The sequence below is a fragment of the Chionomys nivalis genome, chromosome 20 (assembly GCF_950005125.1).
Source record: "Chionomys nivalis chromosome 20, mChiNiv1.1, whole genome shotgun sequence".
In the NCBI taxonomy this organism is placed as follows: domain Eukaryota; kingdom Metazoa; phylum Chordata; class Mammalia; order Rodentia; family Cricetidae; genus Chionomys; species Chionomys nivalis.
The window spans coordinates 19,506,780-19,526,868 of NC_080105.1; the positions used below are offsets into that span (position 1 = coordinate 19,506,780).

At 41.1% G+C, this 20,089-nt stretch overlaps 1 protein-coding gene across 1 annotated transcript; it reads right to left on the reverse strand.

Annotated features, from left to right (window-relative positions):
- Positions 1 to 3,115: 3,115 nt before the first annotated feature.
- LOC130862518 (histone PARylation factor 1) lies at positions 3,116 to 19,517 on the reverse strand. The gene is made up of 8 exons (XM_057752120.1): positions 19,404 to 19,517; positions 15,962 to 16,121; positions 14,284 to 14,473; positions 13,104 to 13,202; positions 10,011 to 10,161; positions 6,904 to 6,991; positions 5,254 to 5,426; positions 3,116 to 3,371 (listed from the first exon to the last, which is right to left on the reverse strand). Exons 1-8 carry the CDS (start codon positions 19,449 to 19,451, stop codon positions 3,240 to 3,242), a joined length of 1,041 nt encoding a protein of 346 aa, XP_057608103.1. The 5' UTR covers positions 19,452 to 19,517; the 3' UTR covers positions 3,116 to 3,239.
- Positions 19,518 to 20,089: the final 572 nt, after the last annotated feature.

The window sequence follows — 20,089 nt, forward strand, 5'->3', positions numbered from 1 at the left end:
CATATGAATGAAATTCCAGCCTTCTAATACTGAGCATTTAGTGATGAGGAGAGCGCCAAAGGGCCAGGATAGATCTTGTTATTTCTCCACTTAGTACACGGAACTTAACAGGACTTGCTAATGGATTGCTGAGAATGGTAAGAGTAAGAACTCAAGGATGAGCATCTCTAAGGTCTTATGACAATGGCATATACTGGGAATGGCTGTGGGAAGAATAGATCATGGCCTTCTACTGGGGCTTAGTCGTATTTATTTTGTGAATATGTAAATGGGGGCATGAGAATACCATAGCATGCATGTGTAGGTCAGAGGACAACCTTCAGGTCTCTCCTGCCATCATGTGGGATCCAGAGATCTAACTCAAGCCATAAGGCCTACTGGAACAGCCTAATACTAAGGTTTTTGTTTGTTTTTCCTTAAAGATTTTTTTTTTAACCTTAAATTATGCTGTGGGTATGTGCAGGTACCCAAGGGGCCAGGGGTTAGTTAATCATGTGGAGCTGGAATTACAGGTAGTTGTGGTGTACCTAATGTGGGTGCTGAGAACTGAACTTTGCTCCTCTGTCTGGAGCAGTACATGGCTTGCTCTCCCACTGAGCCATCTCTCCAGCCCCTTATTTCATGTGTGTACATGGCACATGAGTGCAGATGCTTTTGGAACTCGTTATAGGTCGTTGTGAGCCACCAGATGTGAGTAGTGGGAACTGAACTCGTCTTTTAGAATAGATGCAAGTGCTCTTAACTGCTGAGCACTCTCTAGCCAAGACATTTAATACCTTTTAGGATTACGAGTGAGGATTTCAGCTAGGAACTAATATATTCTTGAGATTCAAGTTAAAGAGAAAGGTTCACCTTGAGCTAAACAGGAGGTATATTCCAGAAACAGGATGAAATCACATGGATTTAAGTTTGGACAGAGAAGAGGCAGAAGAATCAGTGATGAAAGGAGACCAAAAGAAAACTGCCAATGAGGTGGGAAGGGGTGCCATTAAAACTGGTGAGCTATGCTGGGGGACAGTGCTCTTGTACACTGTAAAGATTTGTCACTCATATTGGTTTAATAAAACGCTAATTGACCAATAGCTAGGCAGTATATATAGTATAGGCGGGAGGGAAGAGGAAAGGCAGAGTCACAGTAATCAGCCAGAGGCAGAGGAAACAAGATGAGAATGCCTGAGAAAAAGTACTAAGCCATGTAGCTAAACATAGGTAAGGATTATGAGTTAAGTTGTATGAGCTAGTTAGTAATAAGCCTGAGCAGTAGGCCAAACCGTTTGTAATTAATATAAGCATCTGTGTGTTTATTTGGAACTGAATAGCTGTGGAACTGGAAATGACAGGAACTGTCTGCAAGCAAAACCAAATGAAGGGGTTTCAAGGTGCCCTCAGTAGCCAGCTATTTACAGATAGGTGAAGCGAGGGCTGAAAGTTGGCCCATGTGAGCATACTGGTGACCTGCCTGTTTTATGGAATGGTGGCATGTAACAGTAGAATGGATCTGTTAGGAGAGAGTTGTGATTCTTCTGTAATGTTTCCAGAAAAGGAGTCTGTTACAAATGACTTTAAGATGCAGGACATAGCTTTTCCCATTGGCAACAGCAATGTTTGAAGACAGTAGTTTGAGATCAGATCTTAAGGTGTAGGGTATTGGAGCTTATGCTAATTATGAGAATGAGAGGAAATGACCTGTGTAGGCTAACGAGGATGGGATCTTGGACACAAAAGTCAGATATAAATGTAAAAGGCAAAATATACTGTGCATTTGAGTTAAGTTCTGAGTGTTGTGACTATAATATCACTTTTTCTGTGACATTAACTGAGGCTGAAGGAGGTATTGAAGCATGAGCAGAGATGAGAAAGGACCCATGGGCATCCAAAATAGCCACTGGAGGTTAAAATAACCTCAAGAAGGCATGGTAGCATTTTTTCCCTCTAGCGTCTTGGTAGAACTCAGGTGAAATGTAGACTGGTCTAGGGTACTAGCACGAATACAACATAGTTGAGGCATGCTGATGCTGACTGAACCTAGACTGAGTGGAGATTATACTCAGGTTGAAAAAAAAAGGGTGCTCGAGGAAGATGACTGGAAGTTGGGGGTAGTATTTAGGTAGTACAGACGCTGGAAACTGAGGTTTCATTGTTGGTACTGACCAGTTCCAAGTTTGTCAAACCCTAGTCTAGGAAACGGAACAAAGGTCTGTACATTGGATCAATAAAAGAATTATGGTGTAGACTAGAGACAGTGCTGTTAAGACAGTAAGGTCAATTTGAGCTGAGAGGATTATAAAGGTCATTATAAAGTATTTCCCACTTCCATAGCATTCCATTTCCTTGAACATACTCAAATACTTGAAAAGTCAACCTAGAATTCCATTATTGGTCCCCAAGAAGAAAATGGATTTAAGTTGGCTAACAATCCTGATTGGGTTGCAGTGATTCATAAATATGCCCAGGCACTTCAAATGTGTTTCATTCAGATCCTAGCATTGAATTCAAATGGACTATACCTTTAGTGAAGGAAGAAGTCAGGGAAGGTTTGTTATTCTGTAATGGAATGAAGCATTTACCAGCTGAAAGAGATTAGTTATCTCATTGCCTTCATTACTGTATCCACAAACATCCAAATTATAATTGCCATCAACATAATTCTGTTCAATAGGGATAAGAGCTCAAACCTAGGACCTCACACATTTTAGACAGAGTGCTCCATGGCTGAGTTCATCTTCAGTTCCACATGGCCATGTCTTTTGTTCAGTCCCTATCTTGGCTCATAGACTGGTGTGGCTTCTCGAGAATCAGTTCCATGTTGGCTTGTGTGTGACATCAATAAAAAGTTGGCTCTCCCATTCCATCTATTCTTGATAAATCTTGTTGGGATTCATATTGGGCCGAGAGCATACAACAAGTCTTATAAACTATATTTTTAAGACTTGCATCACTAAAAGCAATATTTTTAGTTTTAATTACTGATATTTCTAGTTAACAGATGGTTATTTGAATTTGGATAAACACTAGTTCACAAACATTGATACTGGGGACAGCACTGAAAAAATGTATCTTAGAAACTAAAGAATTTTAGAAAATTAAGGAGTGCCATTTTTTAGCATGCGAAAGAAAAACGTCAGAACTGTATTATGAAAGTTTTTAATAAATGTTTCCATTATTTATTTCTGTATTCCTTAAAAACAAAGTCCCATCTGACAGTCCCACTCTAAAACTCTGCATGGATAGCAGCTCTCTCATCCTGCAAGCTGATCTATGTTCTCTGTACTTCTGCTTGCCAGATGATCTTCAATAACTTTTGCAAACAGGTCCCTCTTCAACAGATTATATGCAAGAGGTAAAAGCTGGCCAGCAACTTTGTGAAAATACTGAAAAGCAAATAAGCACACAAAAAAACATAGTATCAAGCAGAGAAAATTGACAAGTATAGCTGACAATATATTGAAAAGCCATTGTATAACGAAGCCCACTTCCAAAATCAGTTAACTGGGGGCATGGGACAGGCACTCAATAGTCTGTCCAAAAGCAACTGGCTCACCCCCATCCCCCCTGCAAAAAAAAAAAAAAAAAGCAATCTTGAAGGGAATTCAGACCCATTACAAGTTTCCCATGGTCCATTAAGTTTTACTAACCTTTTTGTCCCAAACTGCCATCAAATGCTCTCTTAATGCTTTTCTACAAAGCTCTGCTTTTTTCTTTTATAAACCCTATGCAAAATATAGGGTTTAAATCACTCTGCTTTATTATTATTTTTAAAAATAAGTATGCGCATGTGTTTTGCCTACGTGTATACTATATATCTGGTGCCCAAGGAAGTCACAAGGGGGTGTCAAATCCTCTGAAACTGGAATTGCAGACAGTTGTGAACTGCCTTGCAGACGCTGGTAATCGAACCCAGGTCTTCCCGGAAGAACAGTGGTGCTCTTCCACCACTCATCTCTCTAGCCCCTTACCTTTATTCTCAGACTCATTCTCTACCATTCTCTTCCCTGCTAAGAGTTCAGTCTCAGGTCTACTGAATGGTTTCACAGTATTGTTATTACATACACACTAGTGGGAAACCCAACATTATATTCTTTTGCTGATAAACAGTAAGCATTTATTTAAGCACTTACGCTATACCTCGAGTGATTCTCACAAGCATCGTTTGCTTTTACTTACATCACATGGTAATGGTATTTATGGTTAGGTCCTTTGTGGCAACTGCAACTGTATCATTCTGTCTGTCTAACACTGGATATTTTCTACTGCTAACAACCAACTACAGGCAGAAAAAGACCTAAGCTTTTTACAACAAGTAAAAGTAGATCAATTTTTCAGAACCTACCCCATAACTCAAAGTGGGGAAGAGGGAAGCACTAGTCTGTGAACAAGCCCTCCAGATGCCTAGTACACGTTGAAGTAAGAGCTGCTGGCTTAATCTTGCTCTTCAGCATGGTCTGTAAATAGTGGCATTCCTGTCTCACAGGAATGTTAGTGCCATAAGGGTCTCATCTGTGACCTACTGAAACAATCTGCATTTTGAACAGCAGCTGTAGGTGGCTAGAAGCACTCACAGTTTGTGAATAATGGATAGAAGACACTGGAATGTGACTGCCTTTGTGAGCCTGAAGAAGATGCTCTACCAAAGACTTACCAAAGAACAATGAGAAATGTGCATGGCACATGAGAAGACAATTTTACAGGTAGGAAAAGAGATAAAAAGGTACTAAGAAAACTGCCCATCTGTACACAGCTGGGGATGATTATTTAAAACAGTAACTAAGTCTTATGGGCCTTTTGACTCTGAGGCACCTACACTTAAAGAAGCTGATATGGTTAATTTTCTTAAGAATCAAATAATGATAGACTACTAGTTCTAATATTTTAATTAAAATGTGAAAATAGTATTGTAGGACACAGTAGTAGATAACCACCCCAGACAGAAGCAGAACCAAAGGAACGGTGTGTCTACCTCCCCACAAGTCTATACACTCACAAAAAGATGGCACACCCCTGGAATACTGATATGTAAACTGAGTTTAATGTGAACTCAAAGAAACAATTATGCTTATTCATTGAATAGAATACAAGATTTCAAACAGTTTAAGAACTTTTCCTTTAAAATTACTTCAGAAGTTCACTTTGAAATACAAGCTGGATCCTCATCTTGCCAGCACTGGAACTTGAGAATGTAAGTGCAAACCTGAATGGGTGTACATGGAGTATGGGGAACATGGAGCGACAGGGAAAGGCAGAATTTTTACTCACATGAGAGCCATAGCAGAAGAGGTCCATTCCTAATTCAAGCCCCATGCCATAATCACATTCATCATTAGCAAACTGCACAAAAGTCATCATTTCCTGAATGGGAGCAAATGCTTTCAGTCTCTCCTCATCACTTGCAGCCTCAACAATTGCCTTGCAAATTCTTTTAAGGTCAGCTGAAAGAAATCAGTGATGTAAAGATACCACATACAAAATCACAACCATATTTAATATTTTCCTTATGTCTTCTTCTGATGTCTACTATTACTCAACTGATACCATCTTAGGAATCTGACAAGCTGCAATTCAGAATGTCAGTCATAACATTACTTCTGATTCAAGCAGAAGACTGGACACGGGGAGTCAGAACTTCCCATAGGCACTGATTAATCCTGGTTTTAGGGGCTAGGGACCAGTGTGAGAGAGATAGAGGATGGCTGCATATATAATCCACATTTTTATAATAAGCACATTTAAAAAGAGAGGGCTGGTGTTAGGGCGCAGTGGGTTAGAGGCGCTTGTAACACAGGCCTGGCCACTTGAGTTGATTACCGATCCCATGAAGCGGCATGAGAACAACTCCTGAGAGTTAGTTGTCCTGTGACTCCATTTCACCCCGGGGTGTGTGCTGAGACCCCGCTTCTCTCCCCCTTAGCCCTGTCACATATACGCAGACTTACACTCAAACTAAAAACAGATGAAACTAAAGATATCTAACCCAGTACTTCTAATGTAGCATTACTTCAACATGAAAAATCAATATAAAAATGTTTAATACCGGTTCAACTTATAAATTTGAACAAAATCTTTATGAAATTTGAAATTTAAAGTAAGCCATTTGTCAGTGGCACTACCACATGTGAAGTGTTCAGGAGCCACTAACTGGACACCTCAGCCAATCACCCCACCACCCCATGAATTCCTAGAGGGAGAGTAAAACAGCAAATAGGATTAAATATAAATTGTCACACAACACATCCCAACTCACTGGCTAAATATACCACATAAAAACTCAGAACTGTCATTTAAAGTCTGGTAATTACTAAGACGCATTTATAGTTCTGAGGAACAAGTGGCTATGTGAATAAGGCAGGAATATTTGCTTCTTCCTTGAGATTCTCTTTACATTTTATGCCACAGAAACAGGAAGAAAATGCTAATGGAGCGCTCACAGTAGAGACAATAGCTAACTGATTCAACAGACTAATAGGTTTTGTGTGATCACCTAAGTACTTTGCACGACTATATGAAGTAGTATCAGCTAGAGGGAAGCTGAATGTCCACAAGGAACTAGTGCTTTATGATTCCAACTTACTCTTCAATTGTTACTATGTCTAAAACAAGTTAGAAAAAATAACCTAAGCAATGGGTTTAAAGTCCCTTGAATGTCAAAAGTAATTCCCGTGCACGGGGCATATGTGGCATCATACTAAGCACTTTATATCCTTTCACATCCGCTGCCTAACTTGCAGATGAAAAAGACAGGGCTTAGTCACACCAAATAGCTTGTTCAAGGTCAAGCTATGAATGCAGTTTTAATTCATTTACCTGAAACCTCAGTTTGCTCTTAACAACTATCTATTTCCCAACACAAGGGAAAGCTTTCTCCATGTGTACAAACATACATACACATTTACACATCAAACACATTACCGTCTGTTTCAGGGAGCTCTCTATAGCCAACGTCATTTTTATCTACAGGAACAACCAAGCCTGCACCATGAAAGGTCTTCGTCACAACCTAAATCCAAGGGGAAAAAAATGAGACCAAGAAAACAGAAGACCCTCCACCCCGCCCCCATGTCAACAGATACATAAACCCTGGGCATTCTCACAGCATTCAGAGACATCATCTCGATAAACCTGGTTCCTGGGGAGAATACATTCTTAAAGACCACAAGTCAAGCATTTGAAGTATTAAATAAAATTTACAGCCGGGCGGTGATGGCGCACGCCTTTAATTCCAGCACTCGAGAGGCAGAGGCAGGCGGATCTCTGGGAGTTCGAGGCCAGCCTGGTCTACAAGAGCTAGTTCCAGGACGGGCACCAAAACCAGAGAAACCCTGTCTCGAAAAACCAAAAAAAAAAAAAAAAAAAAAAATGTACAAGTTTGTCTTTATATGCAGAAGTTACAGCAGGCCAGTCAGAAGTCAGAAACTAGAGATGGCAGTGAAACTCCACGTGGGTTCTAGGACTCAAACCCTCGTCCTGTGGAAGAGCAGCAGTGTTCTTAACTGCTGAGCCAATCCCACCAGACCCCTGGCTGGAATTCTTGATCGTCCTGCCTCAGCCTCCTGAGTGCAGAGGTTACAAATGTGCACAGCATACTCGGCCTTGGTCTTTTCTAGTAAAGTATCTTCAATATGCCACTTGTTTATGTAGTATATAGTGAAAACTTCCATGACAGAAGAAAAATAAAGTCCAAAAATACCCTCTACTTTTAAAGTTTAATCTAAGCCCCTGGCATGTTGAAAGTTCTTCACTCCCACGTCCCACCTCACCTCCCTCCAATTCTTTTATCTTTTGCTAAGCTACCTTGAAGGGCAGAATATTCAAAAGAAATTTTCAGACACTGATCACGATTTAGGAAAAACTAAATTATAGCATTAAATCTTAATCTTTACACTGGATTAACTTGTGGTTACATTTTATTCTTAAACGTGAAAACAATGACTAAAATACTTTAAGGAAAGCAGACTTTCTTCCAACTCGATACAGATTACCTGTAGACCAAATACAGTGATTCACATAGACTCTGCCAAGTACTACAAGGTGATACCTATGTGCCAACACCGCAACACTGTATAATGCTCTGTCGTACTAAAATACAGAGTCTATGCTAACCTGTAAGGACAAAGTCACTAACATACCACTGGAGCTAAATTTTTTAGGAATAGGAAATTATGAATTGAATGAAGATCTCAACAGTAATATTAAAATTTATACATACATTAAAAGGGATCTGAAAGCAACTATCAACATAGAATAAGAAAACCATAATTTTTTATAAATGATTTTCCTTGTATTTATGTTATTATCTATTTTTTAATTAAAAACAAACATTGAGGGGCTGGAGAGATAGCTCAGCGGTTAAGAGCATTGCCTGCTCTTCCAAAGGTCCTGAATTCAATTCCCAGCAACCACATGATGGCTCACAACCATCTGTAATGGGGTCTGGTGCCCTCTTCTGGCCTGCAGGCATACACATAGACAGAATATTATATACATAATTTTTAAAAAATTAAAAAAAAAACCCAATACTGAATATAAACTTGGGAGGAGTCAAAATAAGCACAACTTGAAATTTAACTTTCATCATATTTATAGATGTAGGAAAGCATTAATCTCTGAACTAAATTCTAGCCATTAACGGAAAAAAGCAAGGGTCTTCTCAAAGAACTTGCTGACCACTAAGTCCACAGAAGCTCAGTGTCTAGTCAAGACACCTTCGGAATGCTTGATAGCAAGGAGGGGCTCATTTCCCTTTCTCATAGCAAGAAATTTCCCTTGAGAACCAGACAGGTAAGAAAACAGTACAAAATGATAAATGTCACTGTAATTCCTCTCAAAATAAGCATATTTCTGTTCTATACGACTCAAGGAAGATTTACTAAAACAGCATTTCACTGGTGGCGGTTCAGCCTGCTGCTGAGTCGAGATCAGCGTGAGGCAGCCCCTCGGTGACTAAGTGCACTGAGAACTGCACAGCTCCAGTTCATTCAGAGATGACCAGGACGCTGTCGCCTCAGCATGCTCAGACAGAACAGCTTCAGAAGATGGCGTGAAAGGCTGGAAGAGAATACTGGTCCTCACTCCCCCAGTGGTTAGGAGGAATGCCCATTAAAAAGCAGAATTCTTTCACATATCTGTTGACTTAGAGATTTATAACTTATTTATAAATAGATTTATAGCTGCTTTATAAAACCGTTTCTCACTCCCAAGAATCACCTGCTGCTTTATAAAACCCTTTCTTACTCTGCAGATACTAGTAAGTGCTGATAGGGTCAAGGAGGAATCAGGAGAAAATTAACAAATCTTAACCCGTACTGTTTCTAAAAAGTAAGCTGCCTTTGCAATCTTAGTGACTAAGTATAGAACTATATCCCTAATGTACCTTGCACTAAAACGAGACCTCAGCCATCAGAAAATAAAGCCTAATATTAAGCACAAAGCTGCTTTTATTTACCTTTACACAATGGCCGATAAAACACGATTAAAAGAACAGAATGAGGGGCTGGAGAGATGGTTTACCAGTTAAGAGCACTGGCTGCTCTTCTAGAGGACCTGGGTTCAATTCCCAGCACCCACATGACAGCTTACAACTGTCTGTAACTCCAGTTCCAGGAGACCCAACATCCTCTTACAGATGTACATGCAGGAAAGACACCAATAGACATTTAAAAAGAAAAAGAACGATTTATACAACCGCAGGATAGGCTCCAGTTATAGGAGTCAGCCTGCACGCCAACCTGAAGGCTGACCTGATCCCTGCTTCAGCACTGTCCAAGAGCCCCTGGGTGATGGCATGTAGCACCCTCTTTCTCTTTGTTTTTGTTTTTAGAGACAGGGTTTCTCTGTGTAACAGTCCTAGCTGTCTGGGAACTAGCTCTTGTAGACCAGGCTGGCCTCCATCCGCCTGCCTCTACCTTCAGACCTGGCTGACCTGTAGCTCTCTTTAGGATAGGGCTAGAGAAAGAATGCAGTGTTGATGGGGATGAGCCCAGAGCAGAGCACAGCAGTCAGGGGGGAGGAAACCCTACCTTCTTATCTCTCTGTTTCATCTTCAAGCTTCTCTGTTCCAGCGAGTAGCCTAGTTTTCTGGCTGCTTCTGTGAGTTTTTCATCTATGTTTTTTAAAATGCTAGTTTTCTTTCTATCTGTTACTTCTTTAAGTTTTTTCATCAAAAATAACCTGGAAAAGAAGCAAAAGTCGTGGTTATATTGGTGGTCTCTCCATTTAATACATAGGAGTCAAGGAGCTAAGATAAAAAGGTCACGTCCCATACAGGACTTCTGTCCAAAGTCCTCATAGGCTGCAGCAAACAAGGAATAAACACTACTAATGGTAGATATCTTACGTAGCTCCACTGTGAACACAAGGTAAAACATCCAAAAGCCAATGCTGAGTTTTAAGTCATACTGCTGGAAATAAGGACATGGCATACAGAACCAGGTGGTGGCAGCACATGCCTTTAATCCCACCCCTGGTGAGGCAGACACAGGCAAATCTCTGTGAGTTTGAGGCAAGCCTGGTCTACAAAGCAAGTTCCAGGAAAGCCGCAGCCACACAGAGAAACCCTGTCTTGACAGCATACTGCCCTGGAGAGAGAGGGCTGGCTCAAGAGGAAAATATAAATGTGCTGTCCACAAAAGGATTTTTTGTGGTGGCAGACCCTTGGAATAAACTGACTTCTAGTTGCTACCTACATTATGAATTTGGAATTTGCAGCAGTCCTTTAGATCACGTAATTTTCAGTCCTCTTTACATACCAGAACAGATACAGAGGTAGTTTTACAGAAGGAAAGAAAGACAAACATTACTCTTGCTATTTGAGTACATATTATTTCCTATATGCATTTAGACAGGAAAAAAATAGAGCCATTCTGGTCCAATATTTGCCCCTTCTCAACAAGTCATGGCATTTATAATATGCAGATGTTTTATATTTACTTTTTATTGCTAGATTGTTATTTCTATAACTTGTTTTTATAAACAATTTAAAATAAATACATGTATAAAATAAATTCCTTTTTATAGCTATTAATAGCCAATTTGATGACATTAATGTATACTTGGCACAGTATCTGTAGGTGTTAACTACCAGCTAAGAAATCTTGGGATATGGATGTGTTCAGGTGTTTTTTCAAATTGATTTCCATAAAGGTTTTACCAATCAACACTTCTATCGGTAAAGTTCTTAGCCCCTGACAATCACAGGTCATAGTCACCACTTAACCTTGACTGACACTGCTTCCTTCATTCTTTAGCTAGCGAGCCCTGCACAAGAGACAGACAAACAAGACACTTAGGACTTGGGTTTTTTAAACTATTAAGATCGGTAAGACTAATACAAATTAAGTTAGATATTTGGGGAGTTACATATTTAGCTCTGTGGTATAGCATTTGCCTAACAAGTGTAATGCCCTGAGTTTGCTACCCAGCACTGGAAATTTAAAAAGATGTATTTATATGCTGTGGTGCTGTCAGGGTGATTTATGAAGAATCTACTAGGGAAGAGTACCATGCAAAAGACACAGCCCTGTATTGTGGGGCTTACAGGCTAGTATAAGAGACAGTAAACAACTACAATTTCTAAAAAAGACAACGCCAATTTAAGTTGATCAGTAAATCTTAAAGGTTTAGAAGAATGTTATCAGGGCCAAGGATATAGCCCAAGTAATAGGTACTTGCCTGTGATGCTCATGACCCTGGGTTCAGTCCCTAGTACTCAAAAACAAAACAATAATAAAAAACCAACCCCAGGAGTCTACACCAATTACAAATGCCAAGCAAACCTTACATAAAACTCTACAGTCTTAGAAGAGAAAGAACAAAATGTGGTTGTCCCTCAGGTACACCAGTATGTATACAGCATACAACAGTGGTTGTTTTGGGTGGACTTGGTTTGAATTCTTTGATAATAAGTTATACTATCAAATAACAGAAATAAAGCCTTTTGGAGTCAACAAGATAGTCTATTTCACGTGATAAAGATTACCTTGTTGATTACAACATAAATTGCACAGCTATTAACAAATGACTTCAAATCATGTGGCCAGTACCAACTGGTTCATTCAGCTGGATTCTAACCCCTTCCTACATGAAAAATTGGTGCATTTCCCATGCTATTATTTTTAGCTGATTCCACGTGGGACCTGGCTTTTCCCAAGCAGAAGCAACTCTTGCAACTCTGAAAGGCAAAGGGGATGGGATGTAGCAGCCATGGTGTGGCATTGCACTTTGTAAAAGCTATAGAGACAGCTGACTGGAACAGCTTAGATAAGATCTCAGGACCTCATCCTTAGCTTTATGAGGTTGAGTGGCAGAGGGCAGGCCAGTGATGCTTCTGGCATAACTGCAGATCAATGATAGGTCCCTTGAACTACTTGAGAGAGCAGTTCATTTCCTGGCTTCTTGATAACAGCAGAGACAAACACCACTGATGAGACAGTAGTCACGCAACTGTTATCCAGGGAGGCTTGGCTTGTTCTAGTCACTCTTCCAAGGATTTCATAAATACCTTACTCTTAAAAATTGTTTAGTTTGCCGGGCAGTGGTGGCGCACGCCTTTAATCCCAGCGCTCGGGAGGCAGAGGCAGGAGGATCTCTGTGAGTTCGAGTCCAGCCTGGTCTACAAGAGCTAGTTCCAGGACAGGAACCAAAAAGCTACGGAGAAATCCTGTCTCGAAAATCCGAAAAAAAAAAAAACAAAAACAAAAATTGTTTAGTTTAAACTATATTGCAATCGGTTCTTATAATGAAGTCTTAATGGCATTGTTTAAATATAATGTCTAATTAAAAATCCTGATTTTTCTGATTTTTATGGAAAAATCAGAAATAAGATTAAGCACTACTTACACACTTTTGCAATGTAGGGGATAAAACCCAGAAGTTTTGACATGCTAATAACATGCTCTGCCACATGTTCAGAGCTCAGTCCAGAATAACGCAGTATGTCTATTAAAGAAGCAGTCATATAAATTTTTAATGAAAAGCAGAGAACTGTGTTGTCTCGTTTCAGAAGTCACAAAAGCCTGAGAAATCTGTAGCGTCGGAGTCAAGACAACCCTACTTTGTAATGTGGTGTAGACAAGCAACAAAGAAAAGAGAATTAAAATAAAATGGTTTCTTACTTGATGGCAGCAAACACATTGTCTCCATTTTGAATAATTACACAATTTTTCTTTGCCTCATTTGTACCAACATATACAGGAAGTTCATCAGGAGAATCCCTGTTTTAACAAAAGACAATAAACATTTAGCTGTCATACTTTATGATGCCAGTAAGCAGAAAATAAAGTCTATAGACAAATTATACCTGTAAAAAGCAGAAAAAACTTACTAGGTTTAAGCTCTAGTATCTCCAGACTGTCTATGAAAAGTCCTATATATCAGAACATAAAGCTAAGGATTTTAGTACCTAATTATTTTTCCTCAAATATAAAAAACAGTAAAGAGAGTCTGTCAACAGAGTATTTCAGACAACTGATGGTCACCTTCATTTTAGAATTTATTAAGAAAAAAACAGCAAGAAGTGGAGTAAAAGCCAAAAAGAAACAGGAAAGATTATAAAGAACTGAAGAATCATATTCCTGTAGAGAGCCAACCCTTTTATTTTAAAACTGAAAAAGTCAGTAGAAAGAGGTTAAGATTCTTGGCTAAGTTCTAGCAGCCAATTAGTTTCACAGCCAAGAACAAAATCCCTCTGACAGCATTCCCAGCCTCGCGAGTGTTCTGTTCAGTACTTCTCTCTAGTCACACCTCATCTTTCCTTCTGTTACTTCACTTTAACTATACACCACAGTACTGCTACAAGTGGGCAAGGTACTTCTCACATTACCCTGTCTTCTAACATTTTACATATCTGCGGGCATTCCCTTAATTCTAACAATATTCCTATCAAATATATGCTGTTATTATCCCTGTTATTTCAAGAGAGGAAATTGAGTCACAGAAAGGCCATAGGCACCACTGACTGGCATAGTGTCATCACGATAATAAATGGCTGGACCAATCTTTGAGTCCGTTGGTCCTAGAAGTGTTTATATGATCTTATTTGAGTTTCAAAGAAGCTCTTCTGATCACAAAGGACAGAACTTTATATTCAAAGAGAAAAAGAAATCAGGGAAGTTTAATGTAAAGAGTTCACCACCCTAGGCAGGCTAAAGAGTTGAAGGGTAGCCAGAACAACAAGATAAAGCCTGAAGCCATCAATAAGAGGAAAATGCATCTTCCTTTGGGGGATGTCAGTGATGGTCTGTAAGACTCATTGATAGCAGAGTAACTGTATTTTAGAGAGAGAAGATCCTTTACCTGAAATACCCCATGTGGTACTGAGTTTTATTATCTCCAATAATAATGGTCTGGAACTCAGGAGGGTCATAGTAAAACCTCCAGTGAAGATTCCAGTTCAAGCCTGTGGGTTTTGTCTTCATTTTATGTTTCCCAGCAAGGATATCATAAGGACCCACTAACCGAAGTCCAAGGCTTGTAGCAAGTGCATCTATAAGGAAAATAAGTTTACTCAGGTGACACTTTCTAGAGGCAAATAGGAAATAATGCCTTTCATCACTGACATTCTTGCTTGCTTGCTTTTTTTTTGTTTTTGTTTTGTTTTGAAACAGTTTCTCTATAGCTCTAGTTGTTATGAAACTCACCATGTAGACCAGGCTAGCTTCAAACTCAGATGTCTACCTGCTCCTGCTTCCTGATTCTAAAGAATTCTTAACCAAGTTGTTTTTAAAGAATGCTTTTAAAGTCTGTAAAAATGTTTTTACCCAACAGAAGAATCAGTTTTAACAGAAATGTGGCACTAAATTTAGGATTTCCCTTTAAGTTTACTACTGAATTAGCTTAACACTGTTCACATTTCCTGTGTCTTTTGTAGCCCAAGCCAAGCTGCTCTGCATTCCTTCAGGCAGAAGAGCCACACACTTACCTTGCCTCACTGCTGTCTACTGTAAGCTATAAATACACAGATCAAGGAGACAACATAGAGCAAGGATAGAAAAAAAATGTTTTCTCCTTTCCTTCTCTTCAGCTGTCACTCCAGGTTCTTTTGACTTTCAGATAATCTGAACCACAACACTCAATGATTCCACTGTTTTTTTCACAGAACACAGGGGCAGAGTAGGAAAGAGAACCACAATGCCATGAAGTCTACAGATCTGCAGCTCTTCTAGGACGGGTACAATCAAGCACTGAGCCATCTCTCTCTGTGTAAATGTCCTTGAAGGAAACTTAGTTGACCAGTCCACGAGACAAGTTAGCAGAGGTAAAGTGACAATATATGCACCTGCTACTTTTCCTTTAGCTTCCATGAAGGAATGTCCTGAAACTGCTGCCTTTGCCAATAGGTGACAGCAGCATGTTGCAGCATTCTGGTTTGGATATGACATTAAACCAAAAAGGCCCATGTGTTGAAAGCATGGCCCAGCTAGTGACATCACTGAGTAGTAACAGGCCGGTAGGCGGTAAGGTCTAGCTGGAGGAAGCTGGTCGATGACTTGAAGTTCATCCTGTTGTGGGACTCCTGCTCTTTGCCTGCTGTCTGCCATGAGGTAAGAACTTGTCTGACACATCCTTCTGGCATAACCTATCACAGGCACCAAAACAATGGAGCCAACTAACCAGGGTCAGAAACTTTTTTAAAACCAGGATGCAAAATAACCTGTCCTCCTACAGGGCTGTTTCCTCAGGTCATAGCCATGAAAATCGACTAACATTGAGTATTAACTCGTTTCTTTGAAGACAGCTCTCTTATTAGAAACAACTTTGGGAATGGTCCTTTGTCTTCTCTTTTTTGATATGGTCTCAATGTGTAGCTGGCCTGAAACTGTGATACTCTCAGCCAGTGTCCTAACTGCACGACTATAATGGGCATGCGTCGGCATAGCTGGCTGAAACACCTTCCCTTTGACTGTGTCTGTCTTTCCTCCAGTTTCCTGTCATCTTTTCCAGTCAGGAGCAGAAAGACACTAGAAGAACTCACCAGCTGGCTTTTCAGGATCAAGTTCTTCACAGAACTTCCAGAAATGATAGAAATCTTCAGGCAGGGAAAGCTTATAAAGATTTTCTACTTCTTTCCGAAGGTCACTGGAGACATCAGCTTCACAGGATTTACTTTTCTTCACTTCAACTGTCTTTTCACACTGAAAATTGACACATGGAACTTCAGTTCTCCAAAAGTAACCTCAAAAACTCTCCTTGAAAAAAAAACAAACTATTGCCTGTTCTGTGTATGTCTGGCTTGGAGTATGTGGCTACCTGTACAGGCTGGAAGAGGGCATTGGATTCCCTGAAGCTGGAGTTATATGAGGTTGAGAGCTGCCCAACATATTAGGAACTGAACCTGGGTCCTCTGCAAGACCACTGCACACTCTTAACTGCTGAGCCATCTTTCTAGCTCCATTTAATATATGTTTAAAAACCAAGAGGAAAAAAAATCAATGACAAAAGCATATGCTAACAATATTTATGAATAAAATCCTAGGGATTCCTTTGTACAAAGTAGAAATAGTTTGCATGGTGGTCAAGGAATACCAACATGCAGCATGTCTTTAAATACACTTCTCTGTGACAGCAGAAACACAAGAAACTAAAGAAAATCTTCAAAAATTGTCAAAAAGGTAGAATGTCATCACTCCATAATCAACACTCAAGAGGACGGCCAGGGTAAAGTCAACATGGGAAACACAGTGAAACCATATTAAAAAAAACAAGTAAAAAATATACAATGACACATGTGTATGAAGAAGCCAGGATGAAACCAATTACTTTGATATTCTAACCTAAAACATTAGTAAGAGGAAAATGAAACTTGTTTCTTCAGGAAGTCCAACCAGTTACTCCTGGCCTATTTACCACAACCATTACTAACCTCCCACTTAAAACCAGAGGCCTTCCTTCCAAACAAAAGGAGAGGGCAGGCATGGTAGAGTTAATGAGAATAAACTCTGAGCTAATTCAGAAAAGGCTTTGTAATGCCAAGACCTGCTACTCCTTGTATCTTCCAGCACCATGCAATAGAAGTCTGCTAGGTTAAAGGATGCTATTAGAAAGTGACCACTTCTACCAAGGTAGCACGCTCACTTCAGGTTACCTGTCTTGGTTCTCTAAGCACAGTCTGTTTCTTTCCAGGAACCTATATCCTTCAGAGTATATTATTTCCATCACATTCCTCCTTTCAGCCCAGACTTGTGGCTCTGAACAAAGGGGTTAAGTGCACATTTAACCCCAGCTGGGCTAGTGGTATCTAGTGGCACAGAGCCTGGGGTGATGCACAACATTGTACAATGCACATCAATGGTATTGAGTGCAGCAGGGGAGCTGCACTCAATGTCAATCATGCTAGAGTTGAAAATTTCCACCTAGGTGTTTCTGATAAGTCCATTTTCTCAGAGGTCTAGGTTTATTAATCAGTACCAAAGTCTACACAATGTATTTCCAAACCAAATGGCATGTAAGACTTGTTCACGATAGCACTGTCCTTCGGGGTTGAAATGCCAACTGGCTGGACAATGGATAGTCATGGGGCTTTCAAACAACAGAGGACACTAAATACATGAAAGGGAAGTACAGTGAAACACCATGGCTCAATATGACTATCTGAAAGGATTAGATGTGACATTGTTGGAGGAAGTGTGTCTCTGGGGGTGGGCTTTGAAGTTTCAAAAAGCCATTCCAAGCCTAGGGTCTTCCTGCTGCCTGTGGATCCAGAACTCCCAGCTCCTTCTCCAGCATGGTATTTGTCTGTATGCCACCATGCTTCCAGTCGTCGTGATAACAGAGTAAACCTCTGAACCTGGAAGCAAGCCCCAATTAAATGTTTCCTTTTACAAGAGTTGTTATGGTCATGGTATCTCTTTACAGCAGTAGAACACCGACTAAGACAAGATGTACCATAATAGCCTTTTTAGAAATCAATGAATTCTAAAAGAAGGCAAGGGTGATAGGGGCAGTGACTAGGAAAAGTTTAGGCAGAAAGGATAAGGCACCTAGGTTGGTAGATGCAGAGCTGTGGTAGCATTTTATTTTTGTATTAAAAGCTTTATTATTTAAAATTTTCATACAATATTGGATTGGAGAAGTCCATTCCCTACTGAGCCATTGCATTGGACCTTGTTTAAGACAGGGTCTACTGTAGCCCAGGCTGGCCTTGAACTTGCAGTATGGCTGAGGATGACACTGGACTTTTGATCCCACTGCCTCTGCCTGAGAAGTGCAGGGATTACAAATGTGTGCCAACGCTCTGGCTTTTTAGTTGACCCCTGACTTAATTTCTAGCTGTCACCTGGGCAAGTTATTTAACCTCTGTGCTTTGAACTCTCATCTAAAGACACTGTAATACCTGCTATCGCTGTTTGTTCGTTTTTAAAATAAAGAATAGCTGTTTCAAACTAAACAGTCTGAGCAGATAATTGATGCCGGCTGTTAGTGCCAGCTACAAACACTCTACCAGATCGTCTCTACTTACAGTTAAGCCAATTATTCTGCCAAAGCAGCCCACTGCACCTTCAAAGAGATTTGTCAGCTCTGCTTTAAGTCAATGGGCTTCAGAATCCTCGCATTCCTAGCAAGGAGGATTTGAGACAGCTGCTGTCCTCAGACTACATTTTTAACTTGGTGTTGTGAGAAAACATGACCCAACGTGAAAAATAAATACCTATAAGCACCGTCCCCTGACCCTTAAGCCTGAACAACAGCCTCACCATACCCAGCTTAAAATTCAGTTAGAAGAATTGTTAAACTTTAGTTTTCCTGCTTAATCCCTCTTGTTAGCTACTGAATAATTAGGGAAGGCACGAAATCATGTCAAAGTCCAGACTGGCCATTTTATCACTCGTTTGTACCCCCGCATCACTTAGGGTCAAGGGATCTCTTATTTTTTCTTCTCTGCCATCAAGACTTTCAAACCTGAGCTGCCTTAAGAATCATCTTGTCGGGCATGGGGGCGCACTCTTTTAATCCCAGCACTCGGGAGGCAGAGGCAGGTGGATCTCTGTGAGTTCCAGGTTAGCCTGGTCTACATAATGGATACCAGGGCTACAAAACAGATCCCGTCTCAAACAAAAGTCTTCTTTAACAACTGCAGGACTTGTTAAATCCAGCCAGCACTTTTCCCCTAGACACCAGCGTGAACCCCAAGCAAAAAGCCGAGGGTGAAATGTACGCTCGCGTGTGCCCCGCAGCCTTGGCAGCTCCTCCACAATCCGCGGGGCCCACCAGACCTCCCTTCCATCAGCAGGAGATGGATATGGAGTGAATGGGTGGATGAATGGTCGGACGCCCAGAAACGCCGGCTGGGGCTGGAGAGGAACGACCGCCCCGCGGACTCCAGGAGAGCAGCCCTCGGGGCTGGCCAGGGGAACGCAAAGCGCTGCCCCGAGCTCCGCCACCGCCCACAGCGGCCCCACACATCCCGCCTCGCCTACCTGCGGCCCCGCCCCGCCAGGCCTGCGCTTCCCGCCGCCGCCGACCATCCTGCAGCCGCAGCGCGTCGAGGACCGCGTTCCCGCCACTTCCGAGCGCCAACGACTGCTTCCGGGTTCAAAAGCCGCCAGTCCGAGCAGCCGCTCCGCGGCGCCAATTTAGAGCTCAAACTCCGCCCCGCGAGGCGGAATGTGGGCGCACAGGCCCCGCCCCCAGGCAGGGTGGGCCACGCCCCCTGAGCGCAGGCGGACCAGAACCTGACCCCTGTGACGCCTCCGGGGCCCCGCCCACTGCCTAGTACCCAGGCCGGGATGCTCCAGAGACCCCGAGATATGAAATTTGGGTCCCAAGCTCCGTCCTAAGGTGCACACTGCTGGCTGTGTGATGCCACCTCATTTCAGCCTTTTTGTTTTCTTTATTTCTGTTTCTTTAGCGAATTTATCTTTTGCACTCCATCCTTTTCCCTTCTCTATTCCGCTCTTAACTTCGAGAAGTAAATTAGTCTTTTTTTCTTTTCTTTCTCCATTTCTTTCTTCCCATCTTTTCTCTCTCTGTTCTCGTTTCTCTATCCTTCATTCATAATGCAATTTACTTTTTTTTTTACATCTTGGCTATGCTTAGTTGTAAACTCTGAACCACCCACAGCCACAGCGACATCCCCCTCCCCGCACCCCCGGAATGCTTAAAG

Excerpts from the sequence above, each read along its gene's own strand:
- LOC130862518 (XM_057752120.1), bottom strand. The coding sequence starts at position 19,451 with ATGGTCGGCGGCGGCGGGAAGCGCAGGCCTGGCGGGGCGGGGCCGCAG. Across the intron at positions 16,122-19,403 it reads CTGGCGGGGCGGGGCCGCAG|TGTGAAAAGACAGTTGAAGT; the intron begins GTAGGCGAGGCG and ends GTCAATTTTCAG. Across the intron at positions 3,372-5,253 it reads TCTTCTGCTATGGCTCTCAT|TATTTTCACAAAGTTGCTGG; the intron begins GTGAGTAAAAAT and ends TTTGCTTTTCAG.